This window comes from Gallinula chloropus (assembly GCF_964237585.1).
Source record: "Gallinula chloropus genome assembly, chromosome: Z".
Taxonomy (NCBI): domain Eukaryota; kingdom Metazoa; phylum Chordata; class Aves; order Gruiformes; family Rallidae; genus Gallinula; species Gallinula chloropus.
In genome coordinates, this window is record NC_140089.1 from 40,866,054 (window position 1) to 40,883,371 (window position 17,318).

Sequence of the window (17,318 nt, forward strand, 5' to 3'; positions counted from 1 at the left end):
AGAAGGAAACCAACTTGCAAGGGACTGACCGAAGCCCCCATCTCCCAGTCCCTGCCCCCCGTGCTGTGATGGGGGGAAGAAGGGAGTGAAATCATGACTAGAGTGAAGTCTGCTAGGAAGGGAGGCGGGGGGTGGGGGGGAGGTTAGAGGTGTTTTAAGATCTGGAAAAGGAAAACAGCTCATGAAGAAGTAACTGAGAACCCCATTTTTTCCCAGTCCCTGCCCCCCTGTGCTGCGAGGTGGGGGAAGAAGGGAGCAAAATCATGGCTAAAGGGAAGTCTGCTTAGAATGGAGGGGTGGGAGGAAGGTGCTACCAAGAATCCAATCTCTCCAGTCCCTGCCCCCCTGTACTGCGAGCAGGGGGGAAGAAGGGAGTAAAATTCTGAGTAGAGTCTGCTAAGAAGGGAGTGGTGGGGGGAAAGTATTTTAGGATCTGGTTGTGTTTGTTTTAAGATCTGGTCACGCTCCCAACTCCGGTTTCACTGTTGTTTGTAGTGTAGTGTAATAAATTAGGTAGTTTTCTTTCCTTCACTCTGTGTTGAGTCTGTTTTGCCCATGTCATTCAATGACAGGATGATCTCTCCCTGTCCTTATTTTGACTCCTGAGCCTCTTAATAAATATTTTCTCCCTTGTCCAACTAAGAAGGGGAGTAATAGACTGACTTTGGTGGGCATCTGACCTCCAGCCAGGGCCATACCACCACACACAGCAAAAGTATTACTCAGACAACCAGCTTAAGGCACCACGGTTTCCACAACAGACACATGACGCGACAGGCAGCAAAACAGTTTTAAAGAAGGCTATGAGTGTTCAGCTACAGTGCCATGACAAAAAGCAATTTATTCTTTAAATATATTCTTGTCAATATATTAACTCGTGTGGTTTGTGTTTATTCTTCAGAAAAAGAAGCAAAATAGAAGATTTTGACATTGCAACAATCTCAAGAATTCCTCAGCTCTTTGAAAAGAAAAAAATATCTCCCTCATCCCTCCATTTACAAATTAGAAAAATAAAATCCCAACTGTCACTCGTTTCAAGACAATTACTCTACAGCCTTTTCAGAAATAAAATTTCCAGCCTGTTACACAGAAAAAGTCCACAAAATTATTTTGTGTGCCTTTAAAATCAAGTATATGTAACTGCCATAGGCATTCCTCCTGCCCTCCCATTCTGTATTCCATGTCTCTGCTATTACCAGCACATTGCTGCTGAGCCATTCATTTAAGTGAAATCAAGTTTCTCCCAAAGTCCTACAGAGCAAACACAAATCCTTGATTTGCTCACCTCTTTCTTAATAGCATCCTATGATACTGGCTGAAAGTTAAAACAATATGATGTAGAACTAATGTCCCGACAGCACCTGCCACAAAGCCCCAAATGGCTACTTCATGAAACCTCTCCTAAACCCTAGCATGAAAAGTAGGATTCGAATAGGATAAGGAATAAATTCATAGCATTGCACTTACAGAAACTGTGCGTTCCCAATTGTACATGGTAGATCAGACACAGAACTACAGTTTGAGACACATCAACAGAACCATTCTGGACTTCAGAAAAAATTCCATCCACATCACAAGCTGACGTCAAAAGACTGTGAGCCTGACAAAGCAAAGTTTTCTAAACTACTAGCTAAAATCAAGATATAAGAATGACATAAATCCGGGAAAAGAGGTTGAAACAACATCCTGTATGTTAAAAACAGGCGTTCTTCACTTAAGTGAACTGTCCACACCCTAGGGTCAGGAGAGGTCATGGCTGACATATTCCCCACATGCTCTATCTTGGAACAACTGGCAACCTGAGCATACAATTTATCTGTAAGGACCTACACTAGTCTTTCACTTCTTTTATGTAACTTGGTTAATGATGCATTAGCACAAAGAAACCGAATGATGTTGTATGGATGGTTCCAACCTCAGCTACCTCAACAGACATACGACAATAAAATACCTATAAAAGCAGCACAAATATATAAGCTCCATGACAAAAAAAAATAAAAATAGCAGCATGGGTTTGCTCAGTGGTTGTTTAGTATTTTGCCTTCTGGCAGATGAAAGAAGTTATCTTCTTTGAGTTTAAGATGTTCTGGTAAATCTAGCTGTCTTTTCGCTTCTTCAATGTCTCCCTGAATTGCTGAAATGAGTGCCTCTGAAAAAGACAAAAATAATGATATTTAGAAGTTGGTTAGAATTCTGAACACACAATAACAAAGGAAAATAAGGCATGCCACAAAATGGCATACAAAAATCACAGAAGAATACAATTATTACCATGGGGTTTGAAAGGCAAGATTCTTTGGGTTTAAATTTTTGTTGTTGTTGTTGTTAAAACATGCCACCAGATTTGTGTTTTTCACCACTATAAGCATCACCTTGTTCCAAAAGACATTTTCACAAGTTATCAACAATTTCACAAACTGTTCCAACTTTAATAGAGCTGCATTTTAAAAAGAAGCCAGCAGGCTAGGCCAATGCTTTAACAAGCCCATGATTTTAAAACCACTCCTCAGACAAGTGACGCAACAATACAAGGTTTCAGTGTGATGCACTGGAAGATGTGGGAGTATGTTTTTTGGGCTTTTTGAATTGAACCAACTTGCACATTTAGCTCATGAAAACATTTTACTGAAATGTTAATGGTTAACAGATAAAACATCTCATTATGGAGAGACAGTGAAGTCAACAGTACTTGTAGCAATAAGACACGTAAGGGACTAGTTTGAGGGGCACCTGCAATACTGACCTAAAGAATCAAAGTTTTTTTCCGGTCGAATATATCCAATTATGACTATACTAAGAATTTCTCCATAAAAGTCTTCTTTGAAGGTGTGGATAATGTGCGTTTCCTACAGGAAGAGAAATAGGTTGACATTTAGGATGAACTTTGAGCGTGTTTCCCCCGCCATGAGGATGTACAGCTAATACCTCTAATTCAAATCCTCCCCACCATACACCAATAAAAGGGGCATTTAGTTTATCACGTATAATGCAAGATTAAAAGGCTGGAGCTTTTGCTTTTAGGAAGGAGAATTGTGCTTGGCAATGAATTTAAGAAGAGTTACCCAGTTAAGAGTACTCTGATAGCAAAAAAAAAAAGAAATCCAAGCAAAAATAGCACCATTACTCAGGAGTGCTTCACCACGTCTCAGAAGCAAGACTTCAAGGTGTCAAATCACTAGCAAAACTTAGTATTTCATCAAACTATTAAGATTTTGGTTGAATTAGTTGGCTTAATGAGAGCTTTTACAACCAGGTCACATGGGAAATGAATGCTAAAAGTCAACAAGCAAGGGCCAAGAGAGCTTTCCATCTGGCACTCAAAATCATTTTAGCACATATCCCTCTCCAGCATCGGCCCACTTGTAGCATACACTGACAGAGGTATCAGACAGAAAGCTTTTGACTACTTGCTTGGAAAAGTTATCTGCAAAAATTTAAAAAATGTTTTTACTTTTGCATAAGACAAGCACATTGTGGAGTCTTCTCACACTTAGAAATTTAGAAGCAGAGATTCATGCCCAAATAAAAGCATTTGTAATGAAACCGAGCTCTGCAAGGAAAAGCACTAGCACCAGACAGCAAGAAAAACACAACTGTCCCAGCTCGGGATTTTTAACTCAACTCCTCCACCCTATTACTATGTACCTCTCAATATTTATTCTGTATATCAAGCCACAGCAGCTCATGTATGGATTTCATCATTTAAGAGAATAAATAATAGAAAATCATAAAAAATTTGGATGCCCCAACATGTCTTATTTCAAATGCAGAGAGATTGAAGACAACAATGTATTAGTGTGTTCTATCCCATGCTAGGGCTCTGATAACCAGTAGATACAACATGTCTATCGAGCTTATGTTCAATTAGCACCCAGCACCAGAGGCAACCACCATTTAAAAAATACTGCTAGTTTGCTATTTTGGAAGCATTCAAGTAGTGATAGAATAAAAACAAGAAAATAAACTTTATTCACTTGCAGCTGCATAATCTCTGGCTATTGCAAGTGTTTTCTTTTTGGAATACAAGTATATAGATACCAAATACATTTCTAAGATCAAACAGAATTTCTTAATTGCATTTATGGATCAAATTCTGCTTGCCTGACACAAATTCAACATCTGGCTCATTTATTATAACAGAAATCCCACACAAAGCAAAATTCTTACCACTGATTTCTTAATATTCTTATAGAAGGGATTCCATCCTATGCTTAAAACCATTTTATGCACATCTCCATTTCCAACACAGGCCCATCCATAGTATATACCAGTAGAGATATCAGATGGAAAGCTTTCAACTACTTGCTCAGAAAAGTTAGCTGCAAAAATTTTAGAAAGTGCAAAGTGTGAGTGACTTGGTGTAAGTCAAGGATATAACAAAATCTTCAAACACTGCCTACATACTATTTGCAAACTCAACACTGACGATGGCTAGAATGGTGCAACATGCCATTTGGCAAAGCATAAAATACAAAACAGCTTTGTAACAGCTATCATATCTCTTAGGCATACTACATTTTATAGCTATACACATTCTCATCTGCAGTGATAATGAACAAAGCATAAAATATACCCAGTCAGAACACATTTCCCTTTTAAGATAACTGTCACAGCTTCAATACAGTGAAAGGTGGAATTCCTTCAGCACTATAGAACAGCACTTCAGAGCTATTTACTTGTTAGCAAAATAATTATTCATGATTCCACGAGGTCGGCTGCTCGGAACCGGCACAGCCGGAGCTGCGGCAGTAGATCGTGAACTGCAAGAGCGTTTGGAGTGACAGCCCTGCCAGGAGAACCCCCTGAGAAGCAGAGGCACCCGGCAGCTCTCTGAGAGAGGCTGACATGGCATAGGCATTGCCAGGGCAACAACGGCCCCAGCACCGCCCATCGCCTTGGGAAAGCCTCAGAGAAGGCAGCGACCTGCCCACCCGACCCAGAGAGGGCAGGTCAGTGTGTGCACAGTGCTGACCCTGTGTTGACCCTGTAAGCTCGTGTGGCCGAGCAGGTAAATTCTGTCTCTCAACACCCGGGGAACTGTCTCGCCCACTGACAGTCTCTGAGACCACAGATTACCATGGCCTCCACCAGGCAGAGGGCTCGCCCCATGACGAGTGTAGTGACCCAGACCGAGGGCCTGCCCAGGCATGTGGTCTCCAGCAGACAGAGGGCTTGCCCCATTGAGAGCATGGAGACCCAGACCAAGGGCCTGCCCAGGAGTGGGGCTGTGCACGTCTCCGGCTGCAGGGAGTGCCTGAGCCTGCCTCTGCTGGTGGATGCTGGTGGCAATTCCACATGTGTGAGGTGTGAGCAGGTGGAAGATCTGCTTAGCATGGGGGCAGAGCTCAAAGAAGAGGTGGAGAGACTGAGAGCTATCAGGGACTGCAAGCGGGAGATTGACTGGTGGAGTAGCTCCCTGGCATCCCAGAAGGAAGCGTGCTAGGAAGACACCCTGCAACTGGTGACAGTCCCCCTGCCCTGTCCTGGTCAGGCAGAAGGGAGTGACCTGAGCCCTGAGGAGGGCTGGAAGACAGTCCTGGCTCGCCGTCGCCTGCCTACCCTGCTCCCCCAGGTTTCCCTAAGCAATAGGTTTGGGGTCCTGGAAGTTGAGGAGGAGGTAAGTGAGGAGACAAATGCAGCCCCTCTGGCTCAGAGGAAGCAGGTGCTTAGAGTGAGGTGATTGACCACACGCCTTGAGACTGCCTCTGTTAAGCAAGAGAGAAGGGTAGTTGTGGTAGGGGATTCCCTCCTCAGGGGGACAGAGGGCCCCATATGCAGACCTGACCCTACAGGCAGGGAGGTGTGCTGTCTCCCTGGAGCCCGGGTCAGAGACATCACCAGAAGGCTCCCAGGGCTGGTGAAATCCTCTGACTACTACCCATTATTGATAGTTCAAGCAGACAGTGATGCAATCACAAAGTGTAGCCTGCATGCTATCAACAGGGAATTCCGGGACCTGGGGCGCCTTGTTGAGAGAGGGGGAGCTCAAATAATATTTTCCTCTATCCCTACTAGTGGGATGATGGGTTCAGAGCACGTCAGGAGACCCAGGAGTTGAACGAGGGGCTGAAAGGCCGGTGCTGGCATAGGAACTTCGTGGCTTTTTGACCAAGGGATGGTGTACTCAGCTCCTGGCATGATGACTGTTGACAGGGCTCACCTGTCCCCAAGGGGACAGCAGATCCTTGCTCAGGAGATGGCAGGGCTCATTGAGTGAGCTTTAAACTAGTTAGGAAGGGGAAAGGGGATATCACGGAGGCTGCTGGGGTCAGGCAAGTGCTTTGGGAGACACAACGAGAGTTGATGTCGGAAGAAGGTAAAGGCCAACAGCACAGTGATGAACTTGGGGATGTTGTTCCGTGTGATAGTAGGGAAAATTCTGTGGATTGCCCTGAGGACTCCTCAGTGGAGCCACCATTGCCCATCCCCTGTCGGAAATCTCCCTGTGACCTGTTGAGGATACCTGCATCTGCTGCCCCCCTAAAGTGCCTCCATACGAATGCACGTAGCGTGGGTGATAAACAGGAAGAGTCAGAGATCTTTGTGTGGTCGCAGGGCCACGATCTCATTGCAATCCCAGGGACATGGTGGGACAGCCTGGATGACTGGCACGCTGTCATGGATGAATGTGTGCTTTTTAGGAAAGACAGGCTAGGACAGCGAGGTGGAGGAGTTGCTGTTTATGTGAGAGAGCAGCTAGAATGTATTGAACTCCACCTGGGGAAGGATAATCCATCAGTGGAGAGCTTGTGGGTAAGAATCAAGGGGCAGGCAAGTGAGAGTGACACTGTTGTGGGTGTGTACTACAGGCCCCCTACTCAGGAGGAGCGAGTTGATAGTGCATTCTACAAGCAGCTAGAAGTAGCCTCGAGATCCCAGGTGCTGGTCCTTATGGGGGACTTCAATTACCCAGATATTTGCTGGGCAAGCAACAGGGCCAGTTGTATGCAGTCCAGACAATTTCTGCAGTGTGTAGAAGACAATTTCCTGCTACAGATGGTGCAGGAACCTACAAGGGGAGGGCGGTACTGGACCTTGTATTTACCAACAAGGATGGACTTGGGACAAAGTGACCATGAAATGATAGAGCTCAAGATCCTGAGTGGAAGAAACAAGCCAAAAAGGATAGCTACCCTGAATTTTAGAAGAGCTAACTTTGATCTCTTCCACAACCTAATAGGAGCTCTCCCGTGGGCTACGCTGTTAGAAGGGAAGGGAGCCTGTGAGAGCTGGGTAGCATTTAAACAGCGCTTCTTCCAAGCCCAGGACTGGTGCATCCCTTTGAGTGAGAAATTGGAGAAGAGAGGCAGAAGACCTGTGTGGATGAGCAGGGAGCCAATGAGTAAACTGAAAGGGAAGCAGAAGGTCTCTGAATTGTGCAAAAAGGGTCTGAGCACCTGGGAAGAATATAGGAATGTTGTGAGGGCCTGTAGGGACACGACTAGCAAGGCTAAAGCCCACTTGGAACTGAAAATGGCAAGGGACATAAAGGATAATAAAAAGGGGGGTTTTAGATATGTGAATAGTAAGAGGATGACCAGGGATAATGTGGGTCCCCTGCTGAACGAGGCAGGTGTCCTGGTAACAGGGGATGTTGAGAAGGTGGAGATACTGAATGCCTTCTTTGCTTTGGTCTTCACTTCAAAGGCCCCTCAGGACCCACAGACACTGGAAAAAAGTAGGAGAGTTTGGGAAATGAAGAGCTTCCCTCTGGTTGAGGTAGGGGTGGTCCAGAAGCATCTCAAAGGGACTAACACATAAATCCATGGGCCTGGATGGGATGCATCCACGTGTCCTGAGGGAGCTGGCGGAGATGATTGCTGAGCCGCTCTCTGTCATCTTCAACAGGTCTTGGAGAACAGGAGAAGTGCCTGAAGACTGGAGGATAGCCAATGTCACTCCAGTCTTTAAAAAGGGCAAGAAGGAGGATCCCAGCAACTATAGGCCAGTCAGCCTCACTTCTGTCCCTGGAAAGGTGATGGAACAGCTTGTTCTGGATGCCATCTCCAAGCAATTGGAAGAGAAGAAGGTCATGAGGAGTAGTCAGCATGGATTCACCAAGGGGAGATCGTGCTCGACCAATCTCACAGCCTTCTATGATCTCATCACCAGCTGGGGAGATGGAGGGAGAGCAGTGGATGTCATCCACCTTGACTTCAGCAAGGCTTTTGATACTGTCTCCCATGACACCCTGACAGCAAAGCTGAGAGAGCATGGGATAGATGAGTGGACAGTGAGGTGGGCTGAGAATTGGCTGTCAGACCAAGCTCAGAAGGTGGTGATCAGTGGAGCAGAGTCTGACTGGAGACCTGTGACTAGCAGTGTTCCCCAGGGCTCAGTGTTGGGTCCAGTCCTGTTTAATATCTTCATTGACGACCTTGATGAGGGAATAGCATCCACCCTCAGCAAGTACCCGATGATACAAAGCTGGGAGGAGTGGCTGACATGCAGGAACACTGTGCTGCCATCCAGAGAGACCTGGACAGGCTGGAGAGCTGGGCAGGGAGAAACCAGATGAAATTCAACAAAAGCAAGTGCACTGGGAAGGAATACCTGCTTGTATCAGTACAAGCTGGGGGATGACCTGCTGGAGAAGAGCTGTGTGGAGAAGGACCTGGGGGTCCTGATTGGTGACAGGTTGGCCATGAGCCAGCAGTGTGCCCTGGTGGCTGAGAGCCAATGGGATCCTGGGGTGCATCAGGAGGAGTGTAGCCAGCAGGTCGAAGGAGGTGATCCTCCCCCTCTACTCTGCCCTGGTCAGGCCCCACCTGGAGTATTGTGTCCAGTTCTGGGCTCCTTGGTATAAAAAAGACAGGGATCTCCTGGAGAGAGTCCAGAGAAGGGCTACAAAGATGATTAAGGGCCTGGAGCATCTCCCCTATGAGGAAAGGCTGAGTGAGCTGTGACTGTTCAGCCTAGAGAAGAGAAGACTAAGGGGGGACCTAATTAGTGTTTATAAATATCTGAAGTATGGGATGCAGGGGGAAATGTCCAGCCCCTTTTCAGTGGTCTGGGGAGACAGGACAAGGGGCAATGGCTGCAAGGTGGAGCACAGGAACTTCCGCACCAACATGTGGAAGAACTTTTTCCCAGTGAGGGTGACAGAACCCTGGGACAGGCTGCCCAGGGGGGTTGTGGAATCTCCATCTCTGGAGATATTCAAGACCCATCTGGATGCCTATCTGTGCAATATGAGCTGGGGAGCTGCTTTGTCAGGGGGGTTGGACCCGATGATCTCTGGAGGTCCCTTCCAACCCCTACAATTCCGTGATTCTGTGATTCTATTAGTCACTGTCAATTCTGCACAAGTTGCCTTTCAAAGGCATTATTGGATTTCTAGGATTTTCTTTGAAAACTATGTATCTACAGTAAAAGAGATTCCCTTCTGATTGAACCTAGACTCCCTTCAAAATTAGTATTCTTACTTCTAGTTCCCACATTAGCATATCTCTTCATGCAAGACAAAGTAGGTTTGAAAGCACTTACAGTTGCTGAGTTTTTATCACAGCTCACAAGCAGTAACAACTTCCCTACCCTATTTCCTGACATCAATGCACCATTTGTACCTAATCACGAGAAAAATGCAAAGTTATTAACAGATGTTATCAGAAATCCAGCACCCCAAGGCAGGTTTCATGATGTTCCCTTGTCTGCTAGGAGGGGTGCAAGATGCCTGTTGACTTCAGTATCAGCTTAATGCAGGCTAAAATTCCCCGGCATTACACATCTATCTGCACTTCGAGAACCGAAACGCAGATGAGTCATAAGAATATTTATTTCTTCGTGGGCCAAGTCCACTCGTTTGTGTTTTTCAACCTGTGCCTTACCCCCTTCGAACTTCCTTCCTTCCAGCTATTCCTGACGCCTACTCCCTTTTTTGTTCTAATCTGAGCTTTACGTGAACAGGTATTTTCCAAGCCACACAGCCCCGTGCCCTGTGACCATTTATCTGCATCTCGTACATCATCGTGACGATCGTTATTAGATAATTAAAGGGCAATTAGAGGAGAAAACCCAAACCAAAAACCCCTAGGCTTAGAGAAACCGCTTAAGACAAGGCGGGGGAGGGTGCGGAATTAGGCAGCAGAGGGGGGACAATCACGCAGAAGAGGGGCACTAGACTATTAGGCAACGCGGGTGGGGATGCGGTGTGTGTGTGTCAGGCGGAACAAGCCAAGCCTTACAGGCAGAAGGAAGCAGCCGCGCCAACAGCGCTACTGAGAGGCACCGCCGGGCGTCTGCCGAGAGCGACCTTAGTCACCGGGCCCCGCGCACCCGCTCCTTTCCGCCGGAGCGCCGGGCCCCGCGGCGGCACGGCTCGGCTCGGCACGGCTCTGCCCGGGCGTCCTGAGCGGCACCGACGGCCGATCCCTTCCCCTCCCTTCCCCTCCCCCGGGCGCCCCCCCTCCCCGTCACCCCGCGGCGCTGGGCAAAGGACGGGGTGCGGAGCCCCGGCCCCGCGCGGGCCGGCCGAGGCCGGGTGGCGGCGAACAGCTCTCGGTGGCCTTCAGGGCAGGCGCCGCCCTCGCCCCGCCGGGGGAAGCGGACCCCCGTTCGGGGCCAGGTCCCCGCGCACCCCGCTCACCGGTGGGGATGCCCAGCTCCTTGGAGCCCCTGCCGAAGCCCTTCACCACCTCCCCGCGGCAGAAGTACGGCAGGTGCCTCATGGCGGCGGCGGCCGTCGGGGCGAGCGCACGGCGCGCGCGAGAGCCGCCCGCAGCTCCCAACGCGCCGCCCCGCGGAGCCCTGGAGCGCGGCGCGCGACGCCCTGCGCGGCTTTACCCTAGGCGATACCAAATAGAACGGGGTGGGGGGGGTGGGGGGGGTGCTGAGCCAGCTGGGGCGTGCCGGTTTTCAATTCACACAACATTCCCCCTACCCTCAAGAATGGACGTACCCACAGCGCCAGTTTCGTAACGCCCCCCGGGGCGGGGCGAACGAGGGGGAGGAGTAGGGTGCTCGCGCATGCTCAGTGCGCCGCGTGGCTGCGGGCCTGGGCGGGGGGAGGGGGGGGGTGGATGTTGCAGCCGGGGGAAGGAGCTGGGTCTGGGGTCTCCCCTCTGCCTGGCAGCTCTGCGAGGTGGGCAGTGCCCGGGCTCGGCTGGCAGAAGCCGCAGGCGTGGCGGCCACCGGCCCGGCCGAGTCTGCCGTAGCCCGCGCTGGATGTGAAACGGGCCCTGGCAAACCCTGCCCCGTCCCGCTGTGTCACAGGCCGGCGGCGCGGTCCCGGGCCACGCGGAGAGCTGACCAGTGCCTCCCACCCGGCTGTGGGCGGCGAGGCGGAACCGGGTGCGCCTCGCAGGGCCGGCTCACGGAGGCTGAGCGCCCGGCTGCGCGGAACAGGCCGCTGGCCGGGGCTGGGAAGGGCAGCCGGCGCGGCTCGTCCGCCTTGGGAGCTGCACCGAGGGGCGTCTCCGGAGGGGGCCAGGCAGTAGCGCGCCGGGCGAGCCGCAGGACGGCCATCAGGCTTCAGTCCCGCCGGCAGACTGGGTTAGGCTCGGTTCTCGGGGAGCGACAGGATGCGGCCCGCCCGGAAGCGGCCGCGCAGGGTGACCGACAGACAGGCCCCGCTTCTTAGTCCTCTCGCCTGAAAAGCCGGCCCTGGCACCCTGCGCCCCGGCAGAGACGTAACCGTCGTTTCTTTGTCACTTACCTTTCAGTAAAGGTCAAACGCCGCAGAGCCCAGCAGGCATTGGGGAGAACTCGGATCTTTTGGTAGGTGATAGCAATGAACTTAGTTGCTTACTCAAAAAACCCAACAAACCCAACAAAACGCTATCCCCCCCCCAGCCACCCCTCACCCCCAACATTTTTACTCCCCTCTGATTAGCCATCACGGCCACATCTCCTTTTCTATCATTACACCTGGCAGTACAGGGATATTTTTTTGGGAAAAAAAAAATCAAAACATCAAGACAGAAATGCTCATCCTGTGCTCACTCTATACCCTTAAAGCAAAGGGTAACTCAGCATTTTCCTTCCTTCACTTCCTGTTTCCAGTTGCTCTTCAAGTTGCAGTTGATAAACCTCTTCAATGTCTTTAGGTGATTAATACTCTCTTTCCTATGGCCCTGATCCAGCTCAAATAAGTTTAGTTTACATGAGCTCAAAATAGTATTACTAAATGCGAAAAATGTCTGTAATCTGTCTACAGCATCGAGCAGACAGCCTGACAGCAGACTGCATCGGTGATACAGGTGCCATTCGAGTTCTGGGGTAGCAGTCAGCACTGCTGTGCTGCACATAAGCGTGTTTGTGGACAAGCACGTATCTGTATCTAGAAATACTACCAAAGTCCTTGAAATTAATTTTTATCTTTTCCCACCTTTTTCTTCTACAACACAGTTACTGATTTTACAAGTTTGATATAAACTGCAAAAATATTTCAGGACTTACCTCTGATTCTGTTAGTTTAAAAAATAACAATAAATGGGGTAAAGCAGTGCAAACACCTGTGACTTGTGCTTATGTCTAATTGCTTTTCAAGTAAATCAATCTTTAAAATGGGAAAAAATGACTTAGATGTCATACTGTGAAACACCAAATGCTACCAGTTTGTGGAAGAAGTGGGCACAAACTGTATAAGAAAGCTAAAATTCTTTTTTTTAAAGTGTCTCTGCCTCAAATTTACCTTATTTTTTTTTGTCTTATCCCAATTCTCTACCATCCTATTCATGCTAATGTTCACATTCACTAGTTCAGTTCGAGTACCTTTGGCTGACTTACAGAATCACTATATACCTGTAACTGGGGGCAGAGCAGTGGTAGTATACATGTAAGAAGGAAAAGTGGAAGGGAACAGGTGTCCTAAGTACACTACCACTGCATCTATTCTGTTCCGCCCTCTCCAATCATACAGAGAATAATGTTACCAAAAGTGCTTCCAGTGACCCTTCCTAATGAAAGTGCCTTGGATATCAAGTTCAAATCCCGACGTTGTTACACAGTTAACTAAGGAGAGGCTGTAACAGTTGGCATGTAACCTCAAGGCCAATTGTTAGTTTATTTCAGCTGATGAGCAAGAAACAAAAAAAAAAAAAAAAAAAAAAAAAAAAAAATTATATTTTCCAGAATACAATATTTCCTCCTGATAGCAATGAATTATGCATTAGGTTATAATTCGTATTTAACGAGGTGTCTGTGTTTTGTTTTTCGGGGGTTGGTTTGGTTTGTTTTCATGAAGATGTCTTTTCAGAATAAATGTTGATGTTCTTATGATATCCACAAGATGGCACGCGAAGCCTTCTTTTCCAGTGTCGGCAGGTTTGTGCAGGAGGTTTGCATTCTCCGTAACAGAAAGGACCTTGAGAAATACCGAATCAAGGAAGTATTTGTTTGAGAACTACGTGATTAGGTAATTTCACAGAAGTCTAGCTGATTACTTCCTTCTCGTTCTGTCAAACAGTTTTAATACTCATTTTTATCAGTCATCATGATGGGTTGCCCTGATCCACCTAAAACTTATGTGGTCCTTGATATTAGGCATGCTTTTCTTTTGTTATCACTTGTACCTTGTTCATCTTGGAGAGGGGGATCTTGAACGAGCAGAATTTATTTACCGGCACTAAAGTTTAGTGGAGTTAGTAGACATGTGTCTTCCAAGCCTGCATCAAATTTTAGTGCAGAGCACGTCTGCTAGCACTGTCAGCCATGAGAAGAGCAGTTTGAGAGATCATACCTGCAATGAGAGAACTAGGGCACTACTTCAGGCAGCGAGGAAGAAAGTTCTGCCCCCTGTTCGTGCTACTTTATTTACAGCTACTGTTGTTAGTGAAAAGGGTTTACACACCTTTCTAGTACCTATACACAGCCACAGAAATCAGAATAAAGGAAACAAAGCGTGTGTTAGGTCATCTGTGTAGGGCCCATGTGAGGTTGCCTGGTTGAGTACAAGCTTTGTGCACTCATCATACTAATCAACAGGTGATGCAGAGCAGAACATGCTCTGCTTGCCTTGTTTCATAGTAGAACTTATGACTTGTATCGCTTCACAGCCCTGTGCCAGAGTCCTCATCTACTGCTGCCATGCTGCAAAAGCCTGCATTTCTAGGTAGGGCTTAAGATGAGAGCAGGAATATCTGTGTCCTCCATTTAAGATGGAAAAATAACAAAAAAAAATAATTACCTGCTGGATCCTGGGGTATTCTAGAAAAGTCCTAGCCAGAGTAGAAATTCTGGTTACACCAGATTCAGTGCAGTATTCAGGAGGTGACTCACAGAGAAGAGTGCCATGTAGGAGCATTTTAACCAGCTCCTTGGAAGTTTCCATTCCTGGTGTGACAAAACTCTCATTGATTCAGGAGTTCAATCCAAGGACACTCTGGCATGCCTTACTCTTAGTGGGCTGAAAGCAGGTGATGAAATCAGAGTACAAAGATATATACAAAACACTCTTGCAAGAGTGTCTACAAACACACCTGATTGAAAGTACTTTTTTCTGAATTTTAGTCTGGAAGAGCAAACCACAGAAGTGTGGGTTTGTGGGTGTGTGTTTTTTTTAACAATAGAAGTTTAGTTGTGTTTGAGAAGACCGCTTTCTTCTGGAAGGGTTAATGTGGTGGCTGCCAAGACTGCATAGGGTTACAGTGAAGCACAAGGCGCTGCCCATGTCTGCACAGCAAGGCATAGCTGGTATTTTCTACTCACCAGCTTCTAGCATTTATAGAAGATTATAGCAACTGCCATTTGTATGTTACTAAACAATGTGTGGGAGACAAAGCTTGTTTGATTACTTACTGGTATAATTCAGATATTGCAGAAGTATGACATAAAGCTGTAGAGCTTAATGCTTTTTGAAAGCTTTTACCAGTGAGCTCAAAATTCCCTTGGCTTTCAAATCACTGTTTCTCTTTGTAGTGCCTTTTCTCTACACTGAACCCTCTACTGGCTTCTTAAATGCACAGCACCACTTTCAGGTAGCTTAGCTGCTTTCCCTTGTCTCTGCACAGCCTTGCATGGTGCCATGAGGACATACTTCATGGTTAGAGCTTAACATACTCTAAATTTTAAAACTGCAGAAGAAACCAAGTTGGGGGGGGGATTTTTTTTTCCCCTGCAAAGATCCTTTACATGCATTTTACAGGCCTCAGTATTAGTTGATTTTTTCAAAAAACAGGTGTCTCAGAATAAACAAATGTGAACTAACCAGCACTGTTTAGGCTGAGTCATAACGATGGCGGTCTGAGTGCCAGGTGTCCGTCACGCATACTTTTTCCAGCCACAGCTGACCAAATCAAAATATTTGTGACCAGTTCATTACATATTATAAAAACAATTAGAACCTTTGATTCAGATTTCCAACCTGCTACAAAAAGAAAGATACAGCAGAGCCTGATTAGAGGCTTTGCACAATCTTCCGGAGACTCCTACCACAGAGGCTTTGGTAGTACAGGGCAAGGCACCTCAGGCAGCTTCCACACAAGCTGACAACTAAATTAAGAGTCTCATGTGTCTGAGAGTCTCTGTTTCCAAATACCTTGCATTTCTCAACAGCCATTACAGATTGCCACTGGGAGATCCACGGTGAAAAGTGGAAGAACAGCACGGGGGATCTCAGGGAAGTAGGTCAGGAGACGTTGTGCAGTGCCTTGCAGGTGACAAGGAATTCTTGCAGAAATGGCATGTAAGCAGTAACAAGTGTTACAGGAGGTAGTCAGCCGAGATCTGTTAAGACAGCCACAAACAACAGGGTGGGCAATGGATTTTTCAGCTTGTTAAAGGTAACAAAGCCTAGAAATAACTTCATTTCAGGTTTTGGTGAGTCTGAACAATTTCTGTTTCTGATGAGTTGGAAAGCAAAAAAAATATCAACATAATTTCTGGCCTAGGACTTAAGTAATTCCTGCTTTTCTTGGGAAGAAGGCAAAGGTGCTCAATGCTTTCAGGGAAGGGCCAACTCTCGGAGGAAAAGGCCTGTTAGAAGGGCATAAGCTTAAGCAGGAATGAGTACAAAGACATAAAGAGCAGAGATTTGATGCTTATGAGACTTCATAAGATTGGGAACCCTTTACAAAATAAACTGTGCCAGTTTGTACTCTGTCTTTACTGTAAGAATTGGTTTCATGATGACATAAAGAATAAAACTCTCAACCAGTGACCACTGGACTCATTCGTGGAAGTTGTATTGCAACTGGGAAGAACAACACCCTCTCAAAACCACAAGAGACTCATTGCCCCAGTGGCAATCTTGCTTTTTTTATGCCCTGAGTAGGCCCTTACCTCTATTCTCTCTATGGCAAACTGAAGAGGCTTCCCTAATGCATAACCTACAGGGAGAAAGCTTTATCACCTATGCGAGAGCATCAGGAAGAGCAGAAGATGAAAATGTTTGTCCTAGTGACTGACATTGCAGGGAGGAGGTAGCAAAGGAAATGCAGTGTTTTTCCCTTCATCCTAATTAACAGTTTTGAAGTTAATTTTCTTCTTTCTTTCCCTAGGCTTGCTATTACAGCCTTGTTCACACACTAAGCAATGGCTGAGCAAACAAAGTATTCTGCTGAAAATCTCTGCTTGCTAGAGAGAACACGCAGGGTATGGTACTCCCACTTCACCAATACATCAGGCAGGTTTCCAGGCACAAGCAGGACGCCTGCATTTTTGACAGCACTGCCATCTACACAAGGCAACCGCTCTTTCACTTAGCACTCTTCTTTCTGCTGCCTGTTGAAGAAACAGCCCGAATCACTGTTCGCGCCTGCCGCTACAAAGAGACCCTTCGCCACGCACGCCATTTGACCGTAACCTATTTTCTTCACACAGGAAGCATCTGCACAACGGTCAGAGAATGTGTTAGCCATGTTTCCCACTCTTGGTTCTTGAGCTGCATTCTGATTGCTGGGCAGGTAATCTCAGTACTCCTGCAAGAAGCCTACGCCAGACCTGCCCGTGCTGTGCACAGAGGGACTACTCCACATCAGTCTCCCAAAAGTGGCCTTGCTACGGGCAAACAACCATTACTGACCCTTGCCAGTAAACCCAGACTGGTGCTGCCCTAGTCATTTGCAGAGTGAAACCAAAGCTATAAATAGGAAAAGACACAAACAAAGAATTCCCAAAGTATCACAAGACCAGATGCTGTTGTGGGTCGGTTTTGTTTTGTTTTCGGTTTGGGGGAGGGGCAGGGGGAAGCAGGACTAGAGGAGTGGAATAGAGCCCTAAAAAAAAAAAAGAGGGAAAAATTGTGACCCTACCTCAGGCAATTACTTTGAAATTGCTTCTTTCCAATGATTACACAACACAGGCAACAGCAATACTGATTCCATAAGCACAAACACTCTAGCAGATGGATTTAAACATTTAAGGGCAAAATCAAGCTGTAT

The 17,318-nt window shown here is 47.0% G+C and overlaps 1 protein-coding gene across 2 annotated transcripts; it reads right to left on the reverse strand.

Moving 5' to 3' along the window:
- Positions 1–821: 821 nt before the first annotated feature.
- RFK (riboflavin kinase) lies at positions 822–10,712 on the reverse strand. Of its 2 annotated transcripts, none has more exons than XM_084278260.1 (4): positions 10,586–10,712; positions 4,171–4,319; positions 2,744–2,846; positions 822–2,149 (listed from the first exon to the last, which is right to left on the reverse strand). In XM_084278260.1, exons 1-4 carry the CDS (start codon positions 10,665–10,667, stop codon positions 2,019–2,021), a joined length of 465 nt encoding a protein of 154 aa, XP_084134386.1. In that variant the 5' UTR covers positions 10,668–10,712; the 3' UTR covers positions 822–2,018. The 2 variants fall into 2 exon arrangements, with proteins under 2 accessions (XP_084134386.1, XP_084134385.1); XM_084278259.1 differs by having other exon boundaries at positions 4,168–4,319.
- Between the last annotated feature and the right edge of the window lie 6,606 nt (positions 10,713–17,318).